This window comes from Heterodontus francisci, chromosome 24 (genome assembly GCF_036365525.1).
Source record: "Heterodontus francisci isolate sHetFra1 chromosome 24, sHetFra1.hap1, whole genome shotgun sequence".
Taxonomy (NCBI): domain Eukaryota; kingdom Metazoa; phylum Chordata; class Chondrichthyes; order Heterodontiformes; family Heterodontidae; genus Heterodontus; species Heterodontus francisci.
In genome coordinates, this window is record NC_090394.1 from 37,659,257 (window position 1) to 37,676,377 (window position 17,121).

Consider the following 17,121-nt stretch of genomic DNA (forward strand, 5'->3'; position numbering starts at 1 on the left):
TTATCTCTTTGTTCCATGCACATATTTTTCTTTTTTTAGATTCAGAGACTCCGACTTCTGTTGACCGACAACGAGACAGCAGAGACAAAGTGAGCAGAAACCAAATTAATTGAATTGGTCATTGGGGGAAATCGATGCTAGATCAGTGAGTGAAGGCAGCGTGAGATCTAAACAGATCAGTCTGTGCTGAGCTAGCACATCTCAGCCATTGTGATGCCACTCTTGGATCTATTAGTCCAGGCTGCAGTGAGGAGATATCACCCAAGGGACCTGCTCCAGACTGAGAAAAGGCTGGACCTTGATATCCCATAGTTGAATGACCTGCCAACTCTCAATGCCTAGGGGCGTGCAGGAAGAATGGCTGAATGTGGGTGAGGTTCTCGCAAAATAGGGTCAACAAATTCAGAAGTGGATACAACAACAACTTGCATTCATATAGCGCCTTTAACATAATAAAACATCCCAAGGTGCTTCACGGGAGCATTATAAAACAAAATATCTTGGTCAAAGTGGTGTGTTTGAAAGAGTATCTTAAAGGAGGAAAGTGAGGTAGAGAGGTGGTGGAAAGGTGTAGGAGGGAATTCCAGAGCTGAGGGCCTCAGCAGTCGAAGGTGTGGCCACCAATGGTGGAGCAATTGAAATCGGGAATGCCCAAGAGGCCAGCATTAAAGGAGTGCAGATATCTTGGATGTGTGGTCAACCATGTCAAAGGCTGCAGACAGGTCGAAAAGGAGAGAAAGTTTACTTTTGTCACAATCACATAGGATGCCATTTGTCACTTTGATAAGAGCTGTTTCGGTACTGTGACAGGGGCAGAAACCTGATTGGAGGGATTCAAACATGAAGGAAAGATAAAGGGGAGGGGTTGAAACTTAGTGAAAAAATAATCCTTTAGCATAAAGCTTGCGTCTTCAGGTGATCCTCAGCCAAGTTAACATCCACAGAATGGCACTTCAGTATTAACCGACACCTTACAAATCACTTCAGCTCTATGAAAGATGTCATAAGCCTAGTATCACCTCCAGGTTATTTTGCATTCATGTCATCATTAGCATTCAATATTTAAGGAAATGAAGGCAAGAATTTGCATTTAAACAGCACCTTTCACAACTTCAGGATATCCCAATGCACTTTACAACCCATGAAATACTTTTGAAGTGTAGTCACTGTTGTAATGTAGGAAAAGCAGCAGCCAAGTTGTGCACAGCAAACTCCTACAAGCAATAATGACCAGATAATCTGTTTTTTTAGTGATGTCGGTTGAGCGATGAATATTGGCTAGAATACCAGGAAGAGCTCCCCTACTCTTCTTCGAAATAGTGTCTGGAGTGGGACTTGAACTCACAGCTATTTGATGCAGAGACAAGAGTGCTACCCACTGAGCCACGATGGATATTTATTGATATAAAAGATAATGTAAAAAATCAAATGGAGAGGTGCAAATAAGGATGTTACAGTGTTCTACACAGTGAAGGTGAACTTTCAGTTTCACGTATTCCTGTAATGGAGTTAGTGGTTTTCTTTCTTAAAGCATTTGCTCAACCTGTAAAGAGGGTTTTCACACCTAATCACTCACTGACATCTTCCCCCTTATGGATTCCTCCTGACAATAGTGTGTGGGACAGAGTGTGACCATGAAAGAAAGAAATTGATGAGAAAGGATCGAGAAAATCGCTAAGTGGAATTTTGGAAGTCGAAAAATGTCTTTAGACCTTTCTCAACAACTTAAAGAAAGAACTTGTATTTATATAGCACTTTATTACATCTCCTGGGATGTCCCAAAATGCTTCACATCCATTGAACTAAGCTTTAAAGTGCAGTCACTGTTGTTATGTAGGCAAACAAAGGAGCTATTTTATGCACAGCAAACTCCCAAACACAGGAGTAACCAGTAAATCTATTTTTGATGACGTGGGTTAAGGGACAAAAATTGGCCAAGGTCACTGGAAGAGCTTGATGCTCCTGTTCAAATAACTCAGGAATTGTTTACATCCACCTGAACAGGTCTCATCCAAAGAATACGCAGCACTCCGTCAGTACTGCAGTAAAGTGCATTGAAGTCTCTGGAGCAGGGTTGAACCCACAACCCAGAACCAAGAGTGCTACCAATGAGCCTAGTTGACAGTTAGTGGGCAAAATTGTTTTTATTGGTACTCAATCCAGCAACAGCTATTTGTATTTATATAGCACTTAAAAATATTCCAAGGCACTTCACAGGAGCGTTATCAAAAAGATATTTGATAGTGAGTCACAAAAGGAGATATTACAGCAGATGACCAAAAGCTAGGTTGGTCAAAGAGCTAGGTTTTAAGAAGTGTCTTAAAGGAGAAAAGCAAGGTAGAGAGGCACAGAGGTTTAGGGAGGGAATTCCAGAGCTTATGGCCTTGGCAGCTGAAGGCAAGGCTGCTAATGTTGAAGCGATTAAAATCAGGGTTGCTCAAGAAGCCAGAATTGGAGGATTGCAGATATTTCAGAGGGTTGTAGGGCTAGAGGAGATTACAGAGATGGGGATAGACAAGGCCATGGAGGGATTTGAAAACAAGGATGATAACTTTAGAATCAAGGCGTTGCTTAACCAGGAGCATCAGGAGTAGGTAATCAAGTACAGGGGTGATGGGTGAACAGGACTTGGTGCTAGTTAGGACATGGGCAGCAGAGGTTTGGATGACCTCAAGTTTATGAAGGGTAAAAAGTGGGAGATCAGCCTGGAGTGCATTGGAATAGTCAAGTATAAAGGTAACAAAGGCATGGATGAAAGGCATGGATGAGGGTTTCAGCAGCAGATGAACTGTGGCAGGGATGGAGTCAAGCGATGTTACAAAGCTGGAAATAGGTAGTCTTAGTGATCGTGGGTATGTGGCCTGAAGCCCATCTCGGATTAAATACAAGACCAATGTTGTGAACAGTCTGTTTTAGCTTCAGACAGTTGCCAGGGAGAGGGATAGAGTTGGTGGCTGGGAATATCAAATGTTCAATTGCTGAATGAGTTGATCCCAGTCAGGAGTATTAGTGCATAATGGCCCTGGTCTAGGATGGTGAAAACTTAGCCAGGGTTTCCCATTCCTTACTGCTGTCGATGATTCTGTATAGAAAGCACACAAATGTGGTTGTTGGGTGAGATTAGAGTCATCTTAGGCTGTGATGGTTCCACAATGACAATTTTTCAGCCAACACAATCAAAGGTCCTGTGTAGAGAATGGGTGAGGTACTGAGTCTGGAGAGGAACACAAGAGAAATGCATTGAGAAAAGACTCATAAAATGATCCCTTGGTCTAGTGGACACCACTGAACTACAACTGTACCCTGACTCCTCAGGCACTTTGATGTTCACTTAATTCAATGAAAATTAAACTATGCCAGCCTTGGCCAGGCCACATTGAGGAACAGCTGACAGGACAGGCTGTATCCAGTGGAATAAAGAAAGAAGTGGCATTTATATAACACCTTCAACAATCTCACTATGTCCCAAAATGCTTTCCAGTCATTGAAGTACTTTTTGAAGTGTAGTCAGTGTTGTAGGAAATGTGGCAGCCAATTTGCACACAGCAAGATCCCATAAACAGCAACATGATAATGACCAGATCATCATCTGTTTTAGTGATGTTGGTTGACGATTGAATATTGGCCAGGACATCAGAGAGAAATTTCCTATTCTTGTTCAAAATGCCATGGGATCTTTTACATGCACCTGAGAGGGCAAATGGGGTTACAGTTTAACATTTGATGCAAAAGTACTGCACTGGGAGTGTCAGCTTGGATTATGTGCTCAAGTCCCTGGAGTGGGACTTGAACTCACAACCTTCTGACAAAGTGCTATCAACTACCATGTGTCTTTTGTCTGGCAGTGTGTGTGGAAGCCTTATGCCTCCCCTCCAAAACAAGAGGAAAGTGAAGGCAAAATGGAGACACAACTACACGTGTAACGTTTGGCTTGCGACTAGTAATTACTTCTGTTTTTCTTTTGCAGGTCTGTAGCAGGGAGCAGAGAATCACAGAAACAACAGAAAGTGCTCAACTCAACCATCCTCAGATTATCCAAAAGCCTTAAACACCTACAAGAGGAGAATAAAGCCTTGAAGGTTGACCTGGACCAAGCACCCCGCAGCTCTGTCACATCCAGCACAGCCCAAGGTAGGCATCGTGTGACTCTTTACTGCTTGCCCACCTTTCACCATAGGAGCTTTCAGTTCTTGCTTAGCACTCTGACTCGAGCATTGATTCTGCTGGTGTGACGTCCTCACAACTTAACAAGTGCATGTACAGGGAGCCTCCATTCTCTATCGATGCTGCCCTCTGTTGGCCCAGCTGTGCTGTACCATTGAGTGCCAGACTATCATGTGTTTGTCATTCACAGAAACAGGAATATGCCATTCATCCCATCAAGCCTGTTCTACCATTCAATTAGATTATAACTTCATCTACCTGCCTTGGTTCCGTATCCCTAATGCCCTTGCCTAACAAAAATCCACCAATCTCAATTCTGAAATTTTTAATTGACCTCAAGCCTTAGCAACTTTTTCTGGGGAGAGAATTCCAGATTTCCACTGCGCTTTGTGTGAAGAAGGATTTCCTGACATCACACCTCAATGACCTAGTTCTAATTTTAAATTTATGTCCCCTTGCTCTAGACTTCCCAACAAGAGGAAATAGTTGCACTTTATCGACCTTATCAAATCCTTTAATCATCTTAAACCCCTATTAATCTTCAATATTCGAGGGAATACAAGTGTAGTCTATGCAACCCTGCATAGAATTACATAGAATTTACAGCATCAGAACAGGTCATTCGGCCCAATTGGTCTGTGTCAGTGTTTATGCTGTATTTGAGCCTCCATCCATCCTACTTCATCTCATGTCATCAGCATATTCTTCTATTCCATATTTCCACATGTGCTTGTCTAGTTTACCCTTAAATGCATCTATGCTATTTGCCTCAACCACGCCACTTGGCAGCGAGTGTCACATTCTAACCACTGTTTGGGTAAAGAATCTCTGAAATTCCTTATTAGATTTATCAGTAACTGTCTTACTTTATAAGACCCTTAGTTTTGGTCTCCCCTGCAAGTAGGAACATAAGAGCAGGATTTGGCCATTCAGCCCATCGAGCCTGCCCTGCCATTCAATATGATCGTGGCTGATCTTCCACTTCAATGCCTTTTTCCCACATTATCCTCACATCCCTTTATGTCATTTGTATTTAGAAATCTGTCAATCTCTGCTTTAAACATACTCAATGACTGAGCTTCCACAGCCCTCTGGGGCAGAGAATTCCAAAGAATCACAACTCTCTGAGTAAAGAAATTTCGCCTCATCTCTGTCCTAAGTGGCTTCCCCCTTATTTTGAAATTGTGTCCCTGGTTCTAAACTCCCCAAACAGGGAAACGTCTTACCTGCATCTCCCCTGTCTATCCCTTTAAGTATTTTGTAGGCTTCAATGAGATCACCTCTCATTCTTTGAAACTCTACATAATACAGGCCCAGTTTCCCCAATCTCTCTTCATAGGACAGTCCCGCCATCCCGGGAACAAGTTTTGTGAACCTTCGTTGCACTCCCTCTATGGCAATAATATCCTTCCAAAGGTAAGGGGACCAAAACTGCACACAGTACTCCAGGTGCGGTCTAACCAAGGTTCTATACAAGCAAGATTTCACTACTCCTGTTCTCAAATCCTCTTGCGATAAAGGCTAACATACCATTAGCCGCCTTAATTGCTTGCTGCACCTGCATGTTAGCTTTCAGTGACATATTGAGAAGGACACCCAGGTCCCTTTGTACATCCATACTTCTTTGTACATCCATACTTTCAAATCTCTTACTATTTAAGAAATACTCCGCACATCTGTTCCTCATACCAAAGTGGATAACCTCAAATTTTTCCACATTATATTCCATCTGCCACGTTCTTGCCCACTCACTAAGTCTGTTCAAATTCCCTTGAAACTGCTTTGCATCTTCCTCACAACACACATTCCCACCTAGTTTTTTGTTATCCACGAATTTGGAAGTATTACATTTGGTCCCCCTATCCAAATCATTGATATATGTTGTGAACAGCTGGGGCCCAAGCACTGATCCCTGCAGTACTCCATTAGTCACAGCCTGCCAATGCAAGAATGACCCGTTTATTCCTACTACCATCCTTCTGCCTGTTAACCAATCCTTAATCCATGCCAGTATATTACCTCCTATCCCAGGTGCTTTAATTTTGCGGACCAACCTCCTGTGAGGGACTTTATCAAAAGCCTTCTGAAAATCCAAGTATACCACGTCCACCGATTCCCCTTCATCAATTCTGTTAGTAACATCCTCAAAAAACTCCAACAGGTTCGTCAAATATGATTTCCCATTCATAAATCCATGTTGACTATGCCCAATCAGATCATCATTATCCAAGTGTCCCTTTATCACATCCTTTAGAATAGATTGTAGCATTTTCCCAATGACTGATATAAGGGCAACAGGTCTGTAATTCCCTGTTTTCTCTCTCCCTCCCTTCTTAAATAGTGGGGTGGCATTTGCGACCTTCCAATCTGCAGGAACCGCTCCAGAATCTATAGAATTTTGGAAGATGATCACCAATGCATCCACTATCTCCATAGCTACCTCTTTCAACACTCTGGGATGTAGAATATCAGGTCCTGGGGACTTATCAACCTCAGCCCCATTAATTTCTCCAATACAAACTTCTAACTAATACTAATTTCCTTCAATTCCTCATTCCCCCAAATCCCTTGGATCTCTAATTCTGGGAGATTTCTTGTATCTTCCTCAGTGAAGACAGACACAAAGTAATCATTTAGCTTCTCTGCCATTTCTCTATTCCCCATTATAAATTCTCCTGACTCTTCCTTTTGTCTTAGCCAAACGTTTCCTTTTTACGTACCTATAGAAGCTTTTACAGTCCGTTCTTATATTTTTGCTTGCTTACATTCATATTCTATTCTCCCTTTATCAGTTTGATCATCGTCCTTTGCTGTATTCTAAAATCATCCCAATCCTCAGGTTACTACTATTTCTGGCAACTTTATAGGTCTTTTCTTTTAATCTTATACAATCCTTAACCTCCTTTGTTATCCACGGTTGACTGCCTTTACTTTTGGGATTTTTGTGCCTTGAAGGAATGTATAGTTGCTGTAAACTATGTAATATTTATTTAAAGACTATCCATTGCCTATGTACTGTCATACCTTTTAATGTATTTTCCCAATTCACCTGAGCCAACTTGCCCCTCATACCTTCATAATTTCCTTTGTTCAAATTTAACAACCTGGCTTCAGAGTGAACTACCTCACTTTCAAACTCTATCATATTAAGGTCACTCATCCCGAAAGGTTCTTTTATAACAAGATTATTAATTAGCCCTTTCTCATTACATAAAACTAGATCTAAAATAGCCTGTTCTCTAGTCAGTTCCTCAACATACTGTTCTAGAAAACCATCCCTAACACACTCCAAAAACTCTTCCTCCACAGCACTAGTGCTCATTAGGTTTACCCAGTCTATATGCAGATTGAGATCACCCATAATTACTGTTTGTCCATGCTACATGCTTCTCCAATCTCCTTATTAGTACCATGTCCCACACTACCACTATGGTTTGGCCTGTAAACAACTCCTACCAATGTTTGCTGCCCCTTGCTGTTTCTTAGCACCACCCAAACTGATTCCACATTTTGTTCTTGCGACCTGAGATCCTCCATTACTAATGAACTGATCCCATCCCTTATTAACAGTGCAACACTGCCTCCTTTTCCTTTTCGCCTGTCCTTCCTAAATGTCAAATATCCTTGAATATTCAGTTCCCAGTCTTGGTCACCTTGTAGCCACGTTTCCGTTATGGCAATTAGATCATACCCATTTACCTCTATTCAGGTCTTTAAATCATCTAATTTGTTACGAATGCTGCGTGCATTCAGGTAGAGTGCCCTTAACCTTGTCTTCTTGACATTCTGCATTCTAAGCTTAGTTGATGCTCGCCTTTGTTTCTCCTGCTTTCTAATGTTATTTGCTACTTTTCTACCTCCTGTTAACAGCTTTGCTTCCTTCCAATTTGACCTTCCCCTCAGGTTCCCATCCCCCTGACAAGCTAGTTTAAATCCTCCCCAAGAGCACTAGCAAATCTCCCTGCAAAGATGCGAGTTCTGGTCCTGTTGAGGTGTAGCCCGTCCATCTTGTATTGGTCCCACCTGCCCCAGAACCAGTCCCAATGCTTCAGAAATCTGATGCCCTCCTTCCTACACCAATTCAACAGCCACGTGTTCAATCAATTACTCTTCCTATTCCTATGCTCACTAGCACGTGGCACTGGGAATAATCCTGAGGTTACTGCTTTGGAGGTCCTCCTTTTTAATTTCCTTCCTAACTCCCTAAAATCTGCTTTCAGGACCTCATCCCTCTTCCTGCCTTTGTCATTGGTACCAATGTGGATCATGACCTCTGGCTGTTCACCTTTCCCCAGAAGAATGACCTGCAGCCACTTTGTGACATCCTTGACCCTGGCACCAGGGAGGCAATACACCATCTTGGAGTCATACCTACTGCTGCAGAAACGCCTGTCTGATCCCCTGATTATCGAATCCCCTATCACTATTGCTCTTCCAGTCTTCCTCCTACCCTCCTGTGCAGCTGAGCCACCCATGGTGCCATGGACTTTGCTCTGGCTGCACTCCCCCAAGGTACCACTGCTCTCACCAGTATCCAAAATGGAAACTGATTAGGGAGCAAGATAGACTCAGGGGACTCCAGCACTGCCTGCCTGATTCTCTTAGACTTCCTGGCAGTCACCCAAGCCCTCTCTGCCTGCATGCTCCTAACCTGCGGTGTGACCACCTCCCTAAACGTGCTATCCACGTAGTCCTCTGCCTCGCAGATGCACAACAGTGATTCCAGCTGCTGCTCAAGTTCTGAAACCCAAGCTCAAGCTTCTGCAGCCGCTGACACTTCCTGCAGATGTGTTCGTCTTGGACATGTGGTGCGTCCATCAGTTCCCATGTACCGCAGGACGTACATTCCACTTTGCCAAGCTGACCTCCCATAACGTAACTTTAAAAACGTTTGATTACAATGAGAAGTAAAATAACTTACCAGTTACTCACCAATCAGCTTCTTCCCCTGTACTGAAGAGAGAGGCAGTTACTGGAGGCTGAAAAAAGGTAGAAGAAAGCAAGAAAGAAAGGAGCCCCTCCCTCATGCACCAAATTCCCACTTTACACTCTGTGCACTCAAATTTATTTTTTTCTTAATTTATTGTTTCCCTCCTCAATTACTAAACTCCCTTCTTAACTGATTCGCCAAATCCCCCACTGTCAACTGGAGGTGACCATTGACCAGAAACTGAACTGGAGTAGCCATATAAATACCGTGGCTACAAGAGCAGGTCAGGGGCTAGGAATCCTGAGGCGAGTAACTCACCTCCTGACTCCCCAAAGCCTGTCCACTATCTACAAGGCACAAGCAGGAGTGTGATGGAATACTCTCCACTTGCCTGGCTGGGTGCAGCTCCAACAAAACTCAAGAAGTTCAACACCCTCCAGGACAAAGCAGCCCACTTGATTGGTACCCCATCCACAAACATTCACTCCCTCCACCACCGACACACAGTGGCAGCAGTGTGTACCATCTACAAGATGCACTGCAGCAATGCACCAAGGCTACTCAGGCAGCAACTTCCAAACCTGCAACCTCTACCACCTAGAAGGACAAGGGCAGCAGATGCATGGGAACACCACCACCTGCAAGTTCTTCTGCAAGCCACACACCATCCTGACTTGGAACTATATCGCCGTTCCTTCACTGTCGCCGGGTCAAAATCCTGGAACTCATTTCCTAATTGCACTGTAGGTGTACCTACCCCACACGGAGTGCAGCAGTTCAAGAAGGCAGCTCACCATCACCTTCTCATGGGCAATTAGGGATGGGCAATAAATGCTGGCTTGGCCAGTGACGCCCACATCCCATGAAACAAATAAAAAAAACACTCTGTTCCCTCCAGCAGCACTCAATGCAGGCAAGCATCACTGAAAGTTCCCTGAATTTATACTCTGAAAACAATGCTGTGTCAGCTCTGCTAGAGCTCAGAGACCAATTTAAGCTAGCGACCTAATTATCTAGCTCCAGCTACTCTGAGTGTTAGTATACCCGTTTAAAACTGCAAGAACCCTAACTTAGCTCTTAACTGAAAGAGGAATTTCAATTAATTGCTAGATGTAAACAAAACAAAACAAGAACTAGTCTTGAGAGATTAATCCTTAAAATGCATTCACTTACCATACCCCCTTCTTCACACTCAGTGCAGAGAAGCAGCACTGAGAGTCCCCTGAATTTATACTCTGAACACAATGCTGTGTCGGCTCTGCTAGCACAGAAACCATTATAAGCTAGCTATCTAATTAACTAGCTACAGCTACTCTCAGAGTGTTAGTATACCCTGTTTAAAACTGCAAGAACTCTAACTGAACTCTTAACTGAAAGAGGAATTTCAATTAATTGCTAGATGCAAACAAAACAAAACAAAAAGTAGAGAGATTAACTCTTAAAATTCACTCACTTACCAAACTCCCTTCTTCATATTCAGTGCACTCAGTGGAACCATCTTCTCTACATCTACCTTATCAAAACCTTTCATAATTTGAAAGAACTCTATGAAGTCATCCCTCAGCCGTCTCCTTTCTTGAGAAACGAGTCCCAGCTGATACAAGGGTAATACCAGAACTGAGAGGCTATAACTATTAGGGAAGACCAAACAAGCTGGGCTCTTTTCTCCAGAAAAGATAAGACAAAGGGGTGATTGAACTGTCCTCATAATTTAACCCTTTTAGTCTCAACCGTTCTGGTGAATCTGCACTGCACCCCCTCCAAGACTAATATATCTTTCCCCACTGAGGTGCAGTGCCCAGAAATGAACGCAGTACTCCAGATGGGGTCTAACCAGAGCTCTGTACAGCTGTAACAATGCTACATTGTGATATATCAAATTGCAATGTATAATATCAATAATAAATGTGACAATTCATTCTACGACGTTCCTATATCTGCTGTGTAATCCTGTAAACTTTTGTTATCAACGTCACGCACCACAATGTATTTCTCTCAATCACTATACATGCTCCTTTTCAGGTTACAGTGAGTGGAGCAAACAAAGGCTGGTGAGAAGGGTTCTGGAGCTGGAGAAGGTGAGTTTAGCATGGCTCAGGTTTCAGGGAGAGACAGCTATGTTACTGGAGAAGAGGTTACCATCTGCCAGTGATGCAAATTCTTTCTTGAATATCATAGAAAGTCGGTGATCAGGAATTAAGCAGCTCACAGTCCAGGGCGAATAACAGGGCCACTGAGGGAAAGCATCCACAGGCTGGATGCGCCATGGACCAAACACAGCAACAAGAGCAGCAACAAGCTGACCAACTGCAGGAGTGTGGCCGCCTCCGGGAACTTGTGAAGAAACTGAAGGAGGATCGCAGCCATCTGCAGACGCAGCTGGCCACTAAGAAGTGAGTGTCCCAGAGAAAGAGAGTCTGGAGCCCCACTCCACAATATCAAGGCTGTGACAATCCCATTACAATTCTGAGGGAATGCTGCACTGTTGGATGTGCCATCTTTTGGATGAGACATTAAATTGAGGTCCCGTCTGCCCTCTCAGGTGCATATAAAAGATCTCATGGTACTATTCAAAGAAGAGTAGGGGCTTTCTCCCTGGTGTCCTGGCCAACATTTATCCCTCAATTAGTATCTAGAAAAATAGATTATCTGATCATTATGCTTTTTGTAGGAGCTTGCAGTACACAAATTGGCTACCATGTTTCCTATATTACTACACTTCAGAAAGTAATTCATTGAATGTAAATTGCTTTGGGATGACCTGAGGTCATGAAAGATGCTATAGAAAAGCAAGTCTTTTTTAATATAATGTAGGTGGTGAATTTCCACACACTTTTCCCAGGGAGAGGGGAGGGGTGGATGGGTGCGATGGAAGTGGGACCACTGGTTTATTTTCCCCTGCTCAGCCTAAGACTGGTAGACCAATGGTAGTGCACTGACTGCTCAGTCAATCAGCTCGGTATTTATTTGTTTCAAGCCCTTTGAACTGGATTCAAAGCCATAACCAAAAGATGAGAGGACAGTGTAACCCAACCCACTGCATCTGTACATCCTACTGACTCCTGATCGTGTGTTTGCTCTGCAGTGCTGAAGTGAAGCAACTGTTTCAGGAAAAGTCAGAGATTAGGAAAGAGCTGCAGAGACTCAGGGAAACTCAAGCTGATCAACCCGCTGAGGAATACAGGTGAGTGTACTCTTTAAAGGGGATGTGGTAGGAATATGGAATTAATGTAGGATTAGTATAAATGGGTGGTTGATGGTCGGCACAGACTCGGTGGGCCGAAGGACCTGTTTCAGTGCTATATCTCTAAATAAATAAAATACAGGTGAATCTTTCTGCTTTAGGATGAATTCCAGTTAACTGAGCATATTCAACCAGAAACTCCTGTTGGGAAGATAGGAAGTGCTAAACAAAAAAAGACCAAGGTCGACCTAGTTCGCCTTCCCCTATGCAGGTAGCCTCATGATACATTGATAATGGAGCTCGTAGAATCATAGAATCTTTCAGCACAGAGGGAAATGCTAGAATCTACAATAAAGGATATGATAACAGGACACTTAGAAAATAATGGTAGCATTGGGCAGAGTCAACGTGGATTTATGAAAGGGAAATCATGTTTAACAAACCTCTTGGAGTTTTCTGAGGATGTAACTAGCAGAATAGATAAGGGGGAACTGGTGGATGTGGTATATTTAGATTTTCAGAAAGCTTTTGATAAGGTCCCAAACAAGTGTTTAGTAAACAAAATTAGAGCACATGGGATTAGGGGGAATATATTAGCATGGATTGAGAACTGGTTAAAGAACAAAAAACAGAGAGTAGGAATAAATGAGTCATTTTCAGGTTGGCAGGCAGTAACTAGTAGGGTACTGCAAGGAATAGCCCCAGCTATTCACAATCTATATCAATGATTTGGATGTGAGAGTTAAGTGTAATATTTCCAAGTTTTCAGATGACACAAAACTAGTTGAAAGTGTGAGTTGTGAGGAGGATGCAAAGATGCTTCAAGGGGATTTGGAGAGGCTAAGTGAGTGGGCAAAAAATTGGCAGATGGCGTACAATGTGGAGAAATGTGAGGTTATCCACTTTGGTAGGAAAAACAGGAATACAGGGTATTTCTTAAATGGTGAGAGGCGGGAAGTGTTGAATTTCTAAAGGACTTGGGTATCCTTGTTCATAAGTTACTGAAAGCTAACATGCAGGTACAGAAAGCAATTACGAAGGTAAATGGTATGTTGTCCTTTATTAAAAGAGGATTTGAGTATATGAGTAAAGATGTCTTACTGAAATTGTACAGAGCCTTGGTGAGACTGCACCTGGAGTTTTGGCCTCCTTACCTAAGGAAAGATATGCTTGCCATTCAAAGGTTCACCAAACTAATTCCTAGGATGGAGGGATTGTCCTATGAGGAAAGATTAAATAAACTGGGCCTTTATTCGCTGAAGTTTAGAAGAATGAGAGGTGATTTCATTCAAACATACAGAATTCTTACAGGGCTCGACAGGGTACATGCAGGAAGGATGTTTCCCCTGGCTTAGAACCAATTTAGAACCAGGGGACACAGTCTCAGAATAAGGGGCAGGCCATTTAGGACTGAGATGGGGAAGAATTTCTTCACTCAGAGGGTGGTGAATCTTTGCAATTCTCTGCTCCAGAGGGCTGTGGGGGCTCAGTTGTTGAGTATGTTCAAGAATGAGGTCAATAGATTTCTACATATTAAAAACATCAAGGGATATGGGGATAGTGCGGGAAAATGGTGTTGAAGTAGAAGATAGCCATGATCTCATTGAATGGTAGAGTGGGCTTGAAGGGCTGAATAGCCTACTCCTGCTCCTATTTCTTATGTTCTTATGCCTTTCAGCCCATTGCACCTGTGCTGGCTCTTTGAAAGAGCAATCCAATTAGCCCACTTCCCTGCTCTTTCCCCAGAACCTTGAAAATTTTTCCTTTTCAAGTATTTATCTAATCTCCTTTGAAACTTGCTATTGAATCAGCTATTACCACCCTTCCAGGCATTCCAGATCATAACAACCCACTGCATAAAAACTTTTTCTCATCTCTCCTCTGGTTCTAGCTGTGGACAAATTATAGCAACCAATGTTCTACAACAGACCCCAGATATGAGGTGAGGAAAATGCCAGTGGTGGAGAGCTTTGGGAACCATAGGTCCAAAGACGCCTGTTCCTCCCAAGCTTGTGACACATTCCACACATCATATGTCAAATTACTCATATACTGTCTTATTTGCATGAATCAAAACTACCTGCTTCCACTGTCACATATTCCTCCCAATCACCCTCATTGATCTTGAGTTGGTTCCTATTTTAAGCACGTTTTATACCATGAGACCAGTTAATTGTCTGATTCCCATTCCCCAGTGCAGCACTGAACCAATCGCAGTGCTAGGAAAGGGGATCAGTGCATGCATTGGATAGCAAGATCCGGCCTACACAGAGGCTGAAGGCAGTTCACTCCATAAACATGTCAGAGCAAAGCCAAGCGGCAAGACCACCGGACACTCAAACCCTGCAGTAATATAAAAGGGTCATTAGACCAGTTTCACCTGAGTGCCTCTTGTGGACAGGAAAAAAGGAGTGATCTGAATGGTAATCGAGAGGTACAATAGGCTTGGGATTGTAATCACTGAATGTTAGATTTTAATCTCCTATCACAAAGGGAGTGAAAACTTGATCTTTCCTGTGCTGCAGGAGGGAAATCTGCTGTCTGACAGAAAGGATAAAGCAACTGGAAGCAGAGCTGGAAGATCAACGGAGAATGAAGGAGTGCTGCAATGACCTTGCCAAGGTAAAACTGAAAAACTAGGTGAGGAACAGAGGATTAGAAAGAAAGAACTTGTGTTTCTAATAGCACCTTTCATGACAGCAGGATGGCCCAAAGTGCTTTACAGCCAATGAAATACTTTTGAAGTATAGTCACTGTTGTAATGTAGGAAACTCAGCAGTGTAGAAGATGCCCACTGACTAACTCAGTGTGTTCTTATATATCACAGCATCACCAATCCTGATGATGCTGCATAGGAGAGAGAGAGAGAGTTGGAGAAAATGTAGGGTAGGTGTGGCTGGATGTATAATGGTTGGCACATCAACCTGCCCTCTCAAAGCTGATACACCCACCATCAAAAGCTTTTAAGTGGATCTAATGTCAAGTGTTTTTACGATGGAGAAGCTGTTTTGAGAAAGACATAGAAGCACAGGCAGCGACCACTTTAAACATGACACTGGGCTTTATATGTCACTAATTTTATAAACCACGGCTCTGTGAGTCTTTGGATATTAATAATGTTGCCCTGCTCACAGGTACACGCCACAAGCAATCAGTCCCTTCCGGGTTTGGCCAGGAATCACTGGTCCACCCAGGCCACTTCTGCTAGTTCCAGTCAGCGGAAACAGGAGAGCGGCAGAGAGGAAGCAGCAAGAACAATCCAGAAGCACTGGCGCCAATATCAGAATCAGGTATTGACTGATCGTAGACAAGGGCAGTGGGGGGGAGGTCAAAGTGAGGATTTTCAGCCGATCATATCAAACAACAAAATAAAAGCAAAATACTGCGGATGCTGGAAATCTGAAACAAAAACAAGAAACGCTGGAATCACTCAGCAGGTCTGGCAGCATCTGTGGAAAGAGAATATTTGTCAGTTCCGAAGAAGGGTCACTGACCCGAAACGTTAACTCTGCTTCTCTTTCCACAGATGCTGCCAGACCTGCTGAGTGATTCCAGCGTTTCTTGTTTTTATATCAAACAACAACTTGCATTTATATAGCGCTGTTAACGTAGTAAAACATTCCAAGGCATTTCACAGGAGCATTGACAGACAAAATTTGACACTGAGCCACATAAGGAGATCTTAGGAAAGATGTCAAAAGGCTTAGTCAAGGACATAGGTATTAAGGAGTGTCTTAAAAGAGGAAAGAGAAGTAGAGAGGTAGAGAGGTTTAGGGAGGGAATTCCAGAGCTTAGGGCCTTGGCAGCTGAAGACTCCGTTGCTAATGGTGAAATGATTAAAATCAGGGATGCTCAAGAAGCTAGAATTGGCGGTTCATGGATACTCAGAGAGTTTTAGGACTGGAGGAGATTACAGAGATTGGGAGGGGTGAGCAATGAATGGATTCAAAAACGAAAATGAGAATTTTAGAATCAAGGCATTGCTTAACCGGGAGCAACAGGAGTAAGTCAGCAAGCACAGGGGTGAATGGGACTTGATGGGAGTTGGTCAAAGAGATAGGTTTTCAGAAGCGACTTAAGGAGCTGAGAGAGATAGAGAGGCGGAAAGGTTTAGGGAGGGAATTCAGGAGCTGAGGGCCTCCAGTGATGAGCGTTTAAATTAATTGGAGGCCAGAATTGGAGGAGCACAAGATCACAGAAGGTTGTAGAGCTGGAGGAGATTATCGAAGTAGTGAAGGGGTGAGGCCATGGACCGATTTGAAAACAAGGATGAGAATTTTAAATTTGAGGCATTGCTGGACTAGGAGCCATTGTAGGTCATTGAACTCAGGGATGATGCTCTTGATGTGAGTTAAGATACAGACAGCACAATGCAGTGGTTAGGCCACCACTTTGATTACATTTCAGGACACATTGTAGTGCCAGGAAGCCACAGATCAAGTGGCTCATTTCCATGTTGCTACCATGAGCACAACACTAAGCAACACACTCCTATTAAAAGGCAATTTGTTAATTTGCAACTCCACATAAACAACTTGCACCTGGGTGCCATCTTCAACACTGCAAAGGTCCCTAAAGGAGGAAGACGACAGACACCAAACAAGGTGGTTAAAAAGAAATGCTTTGAGGAGGCTTTTGATGTTGATCAATTAAAATCTCTAAGATGTTTTGTTGGATAAGAGTAGCAAGGGGTTTGGAACCAAAGCATGTAAATGGAGTTGAGCTACAGATCAACCGTGATTTATTTGCATGGCGGAACAGATTCAAAGGACTGATTGGCCTACTCCTGCTCCTATGTTTGTTGGTGGAGAATTATGTACCAAAGGCAAAGGGATTTAGGAAG

At 43.1% G+C, this 17,121-nt stretch overlaps 1 protein-coding gene across 6 annotated transcripts in view; it reads left to right on the plus strand.

The window, feature by feature from the left end:
- iqce (IQ motif containing E) overlaps positions 1-17,121 on the plus strand; it is a 75,842-nt gene that overhangs the window by 25,048 nt on the left and 33,673 nt on the right. For all 6 annotated transcript variants that reach the window (XM_068055920.1, XM_068055924.1, XM_068055922.1 and 3 more), the window contains exons 9-15: positions 40-89; positions 3,968-4,131; positions 11,117-11,172; positions 11,273-11,487; positions 12,180-12,278; positions 14,804-14,900; positions 15,413-15,568. In XM_068055920.1, the coding sequence (XP_067912021.1) occupies positions 40-89; positions 3,968-4,131; positions 11,117-11,172; positions 11,273-11,487; positions 12,180-12,278; positions 14,804-14,900; positions 15,413-15,568 (837 nt within the window). The remainder of the gene's footprint in view (positions 1-39; positions 90-3,967; positions 4,132-11,116; positions 11,173-11,272; positions 11,488-12,179; positions 12,279-14,803; positions 14,901-15,412; positions 15,569-17,121) is intronic.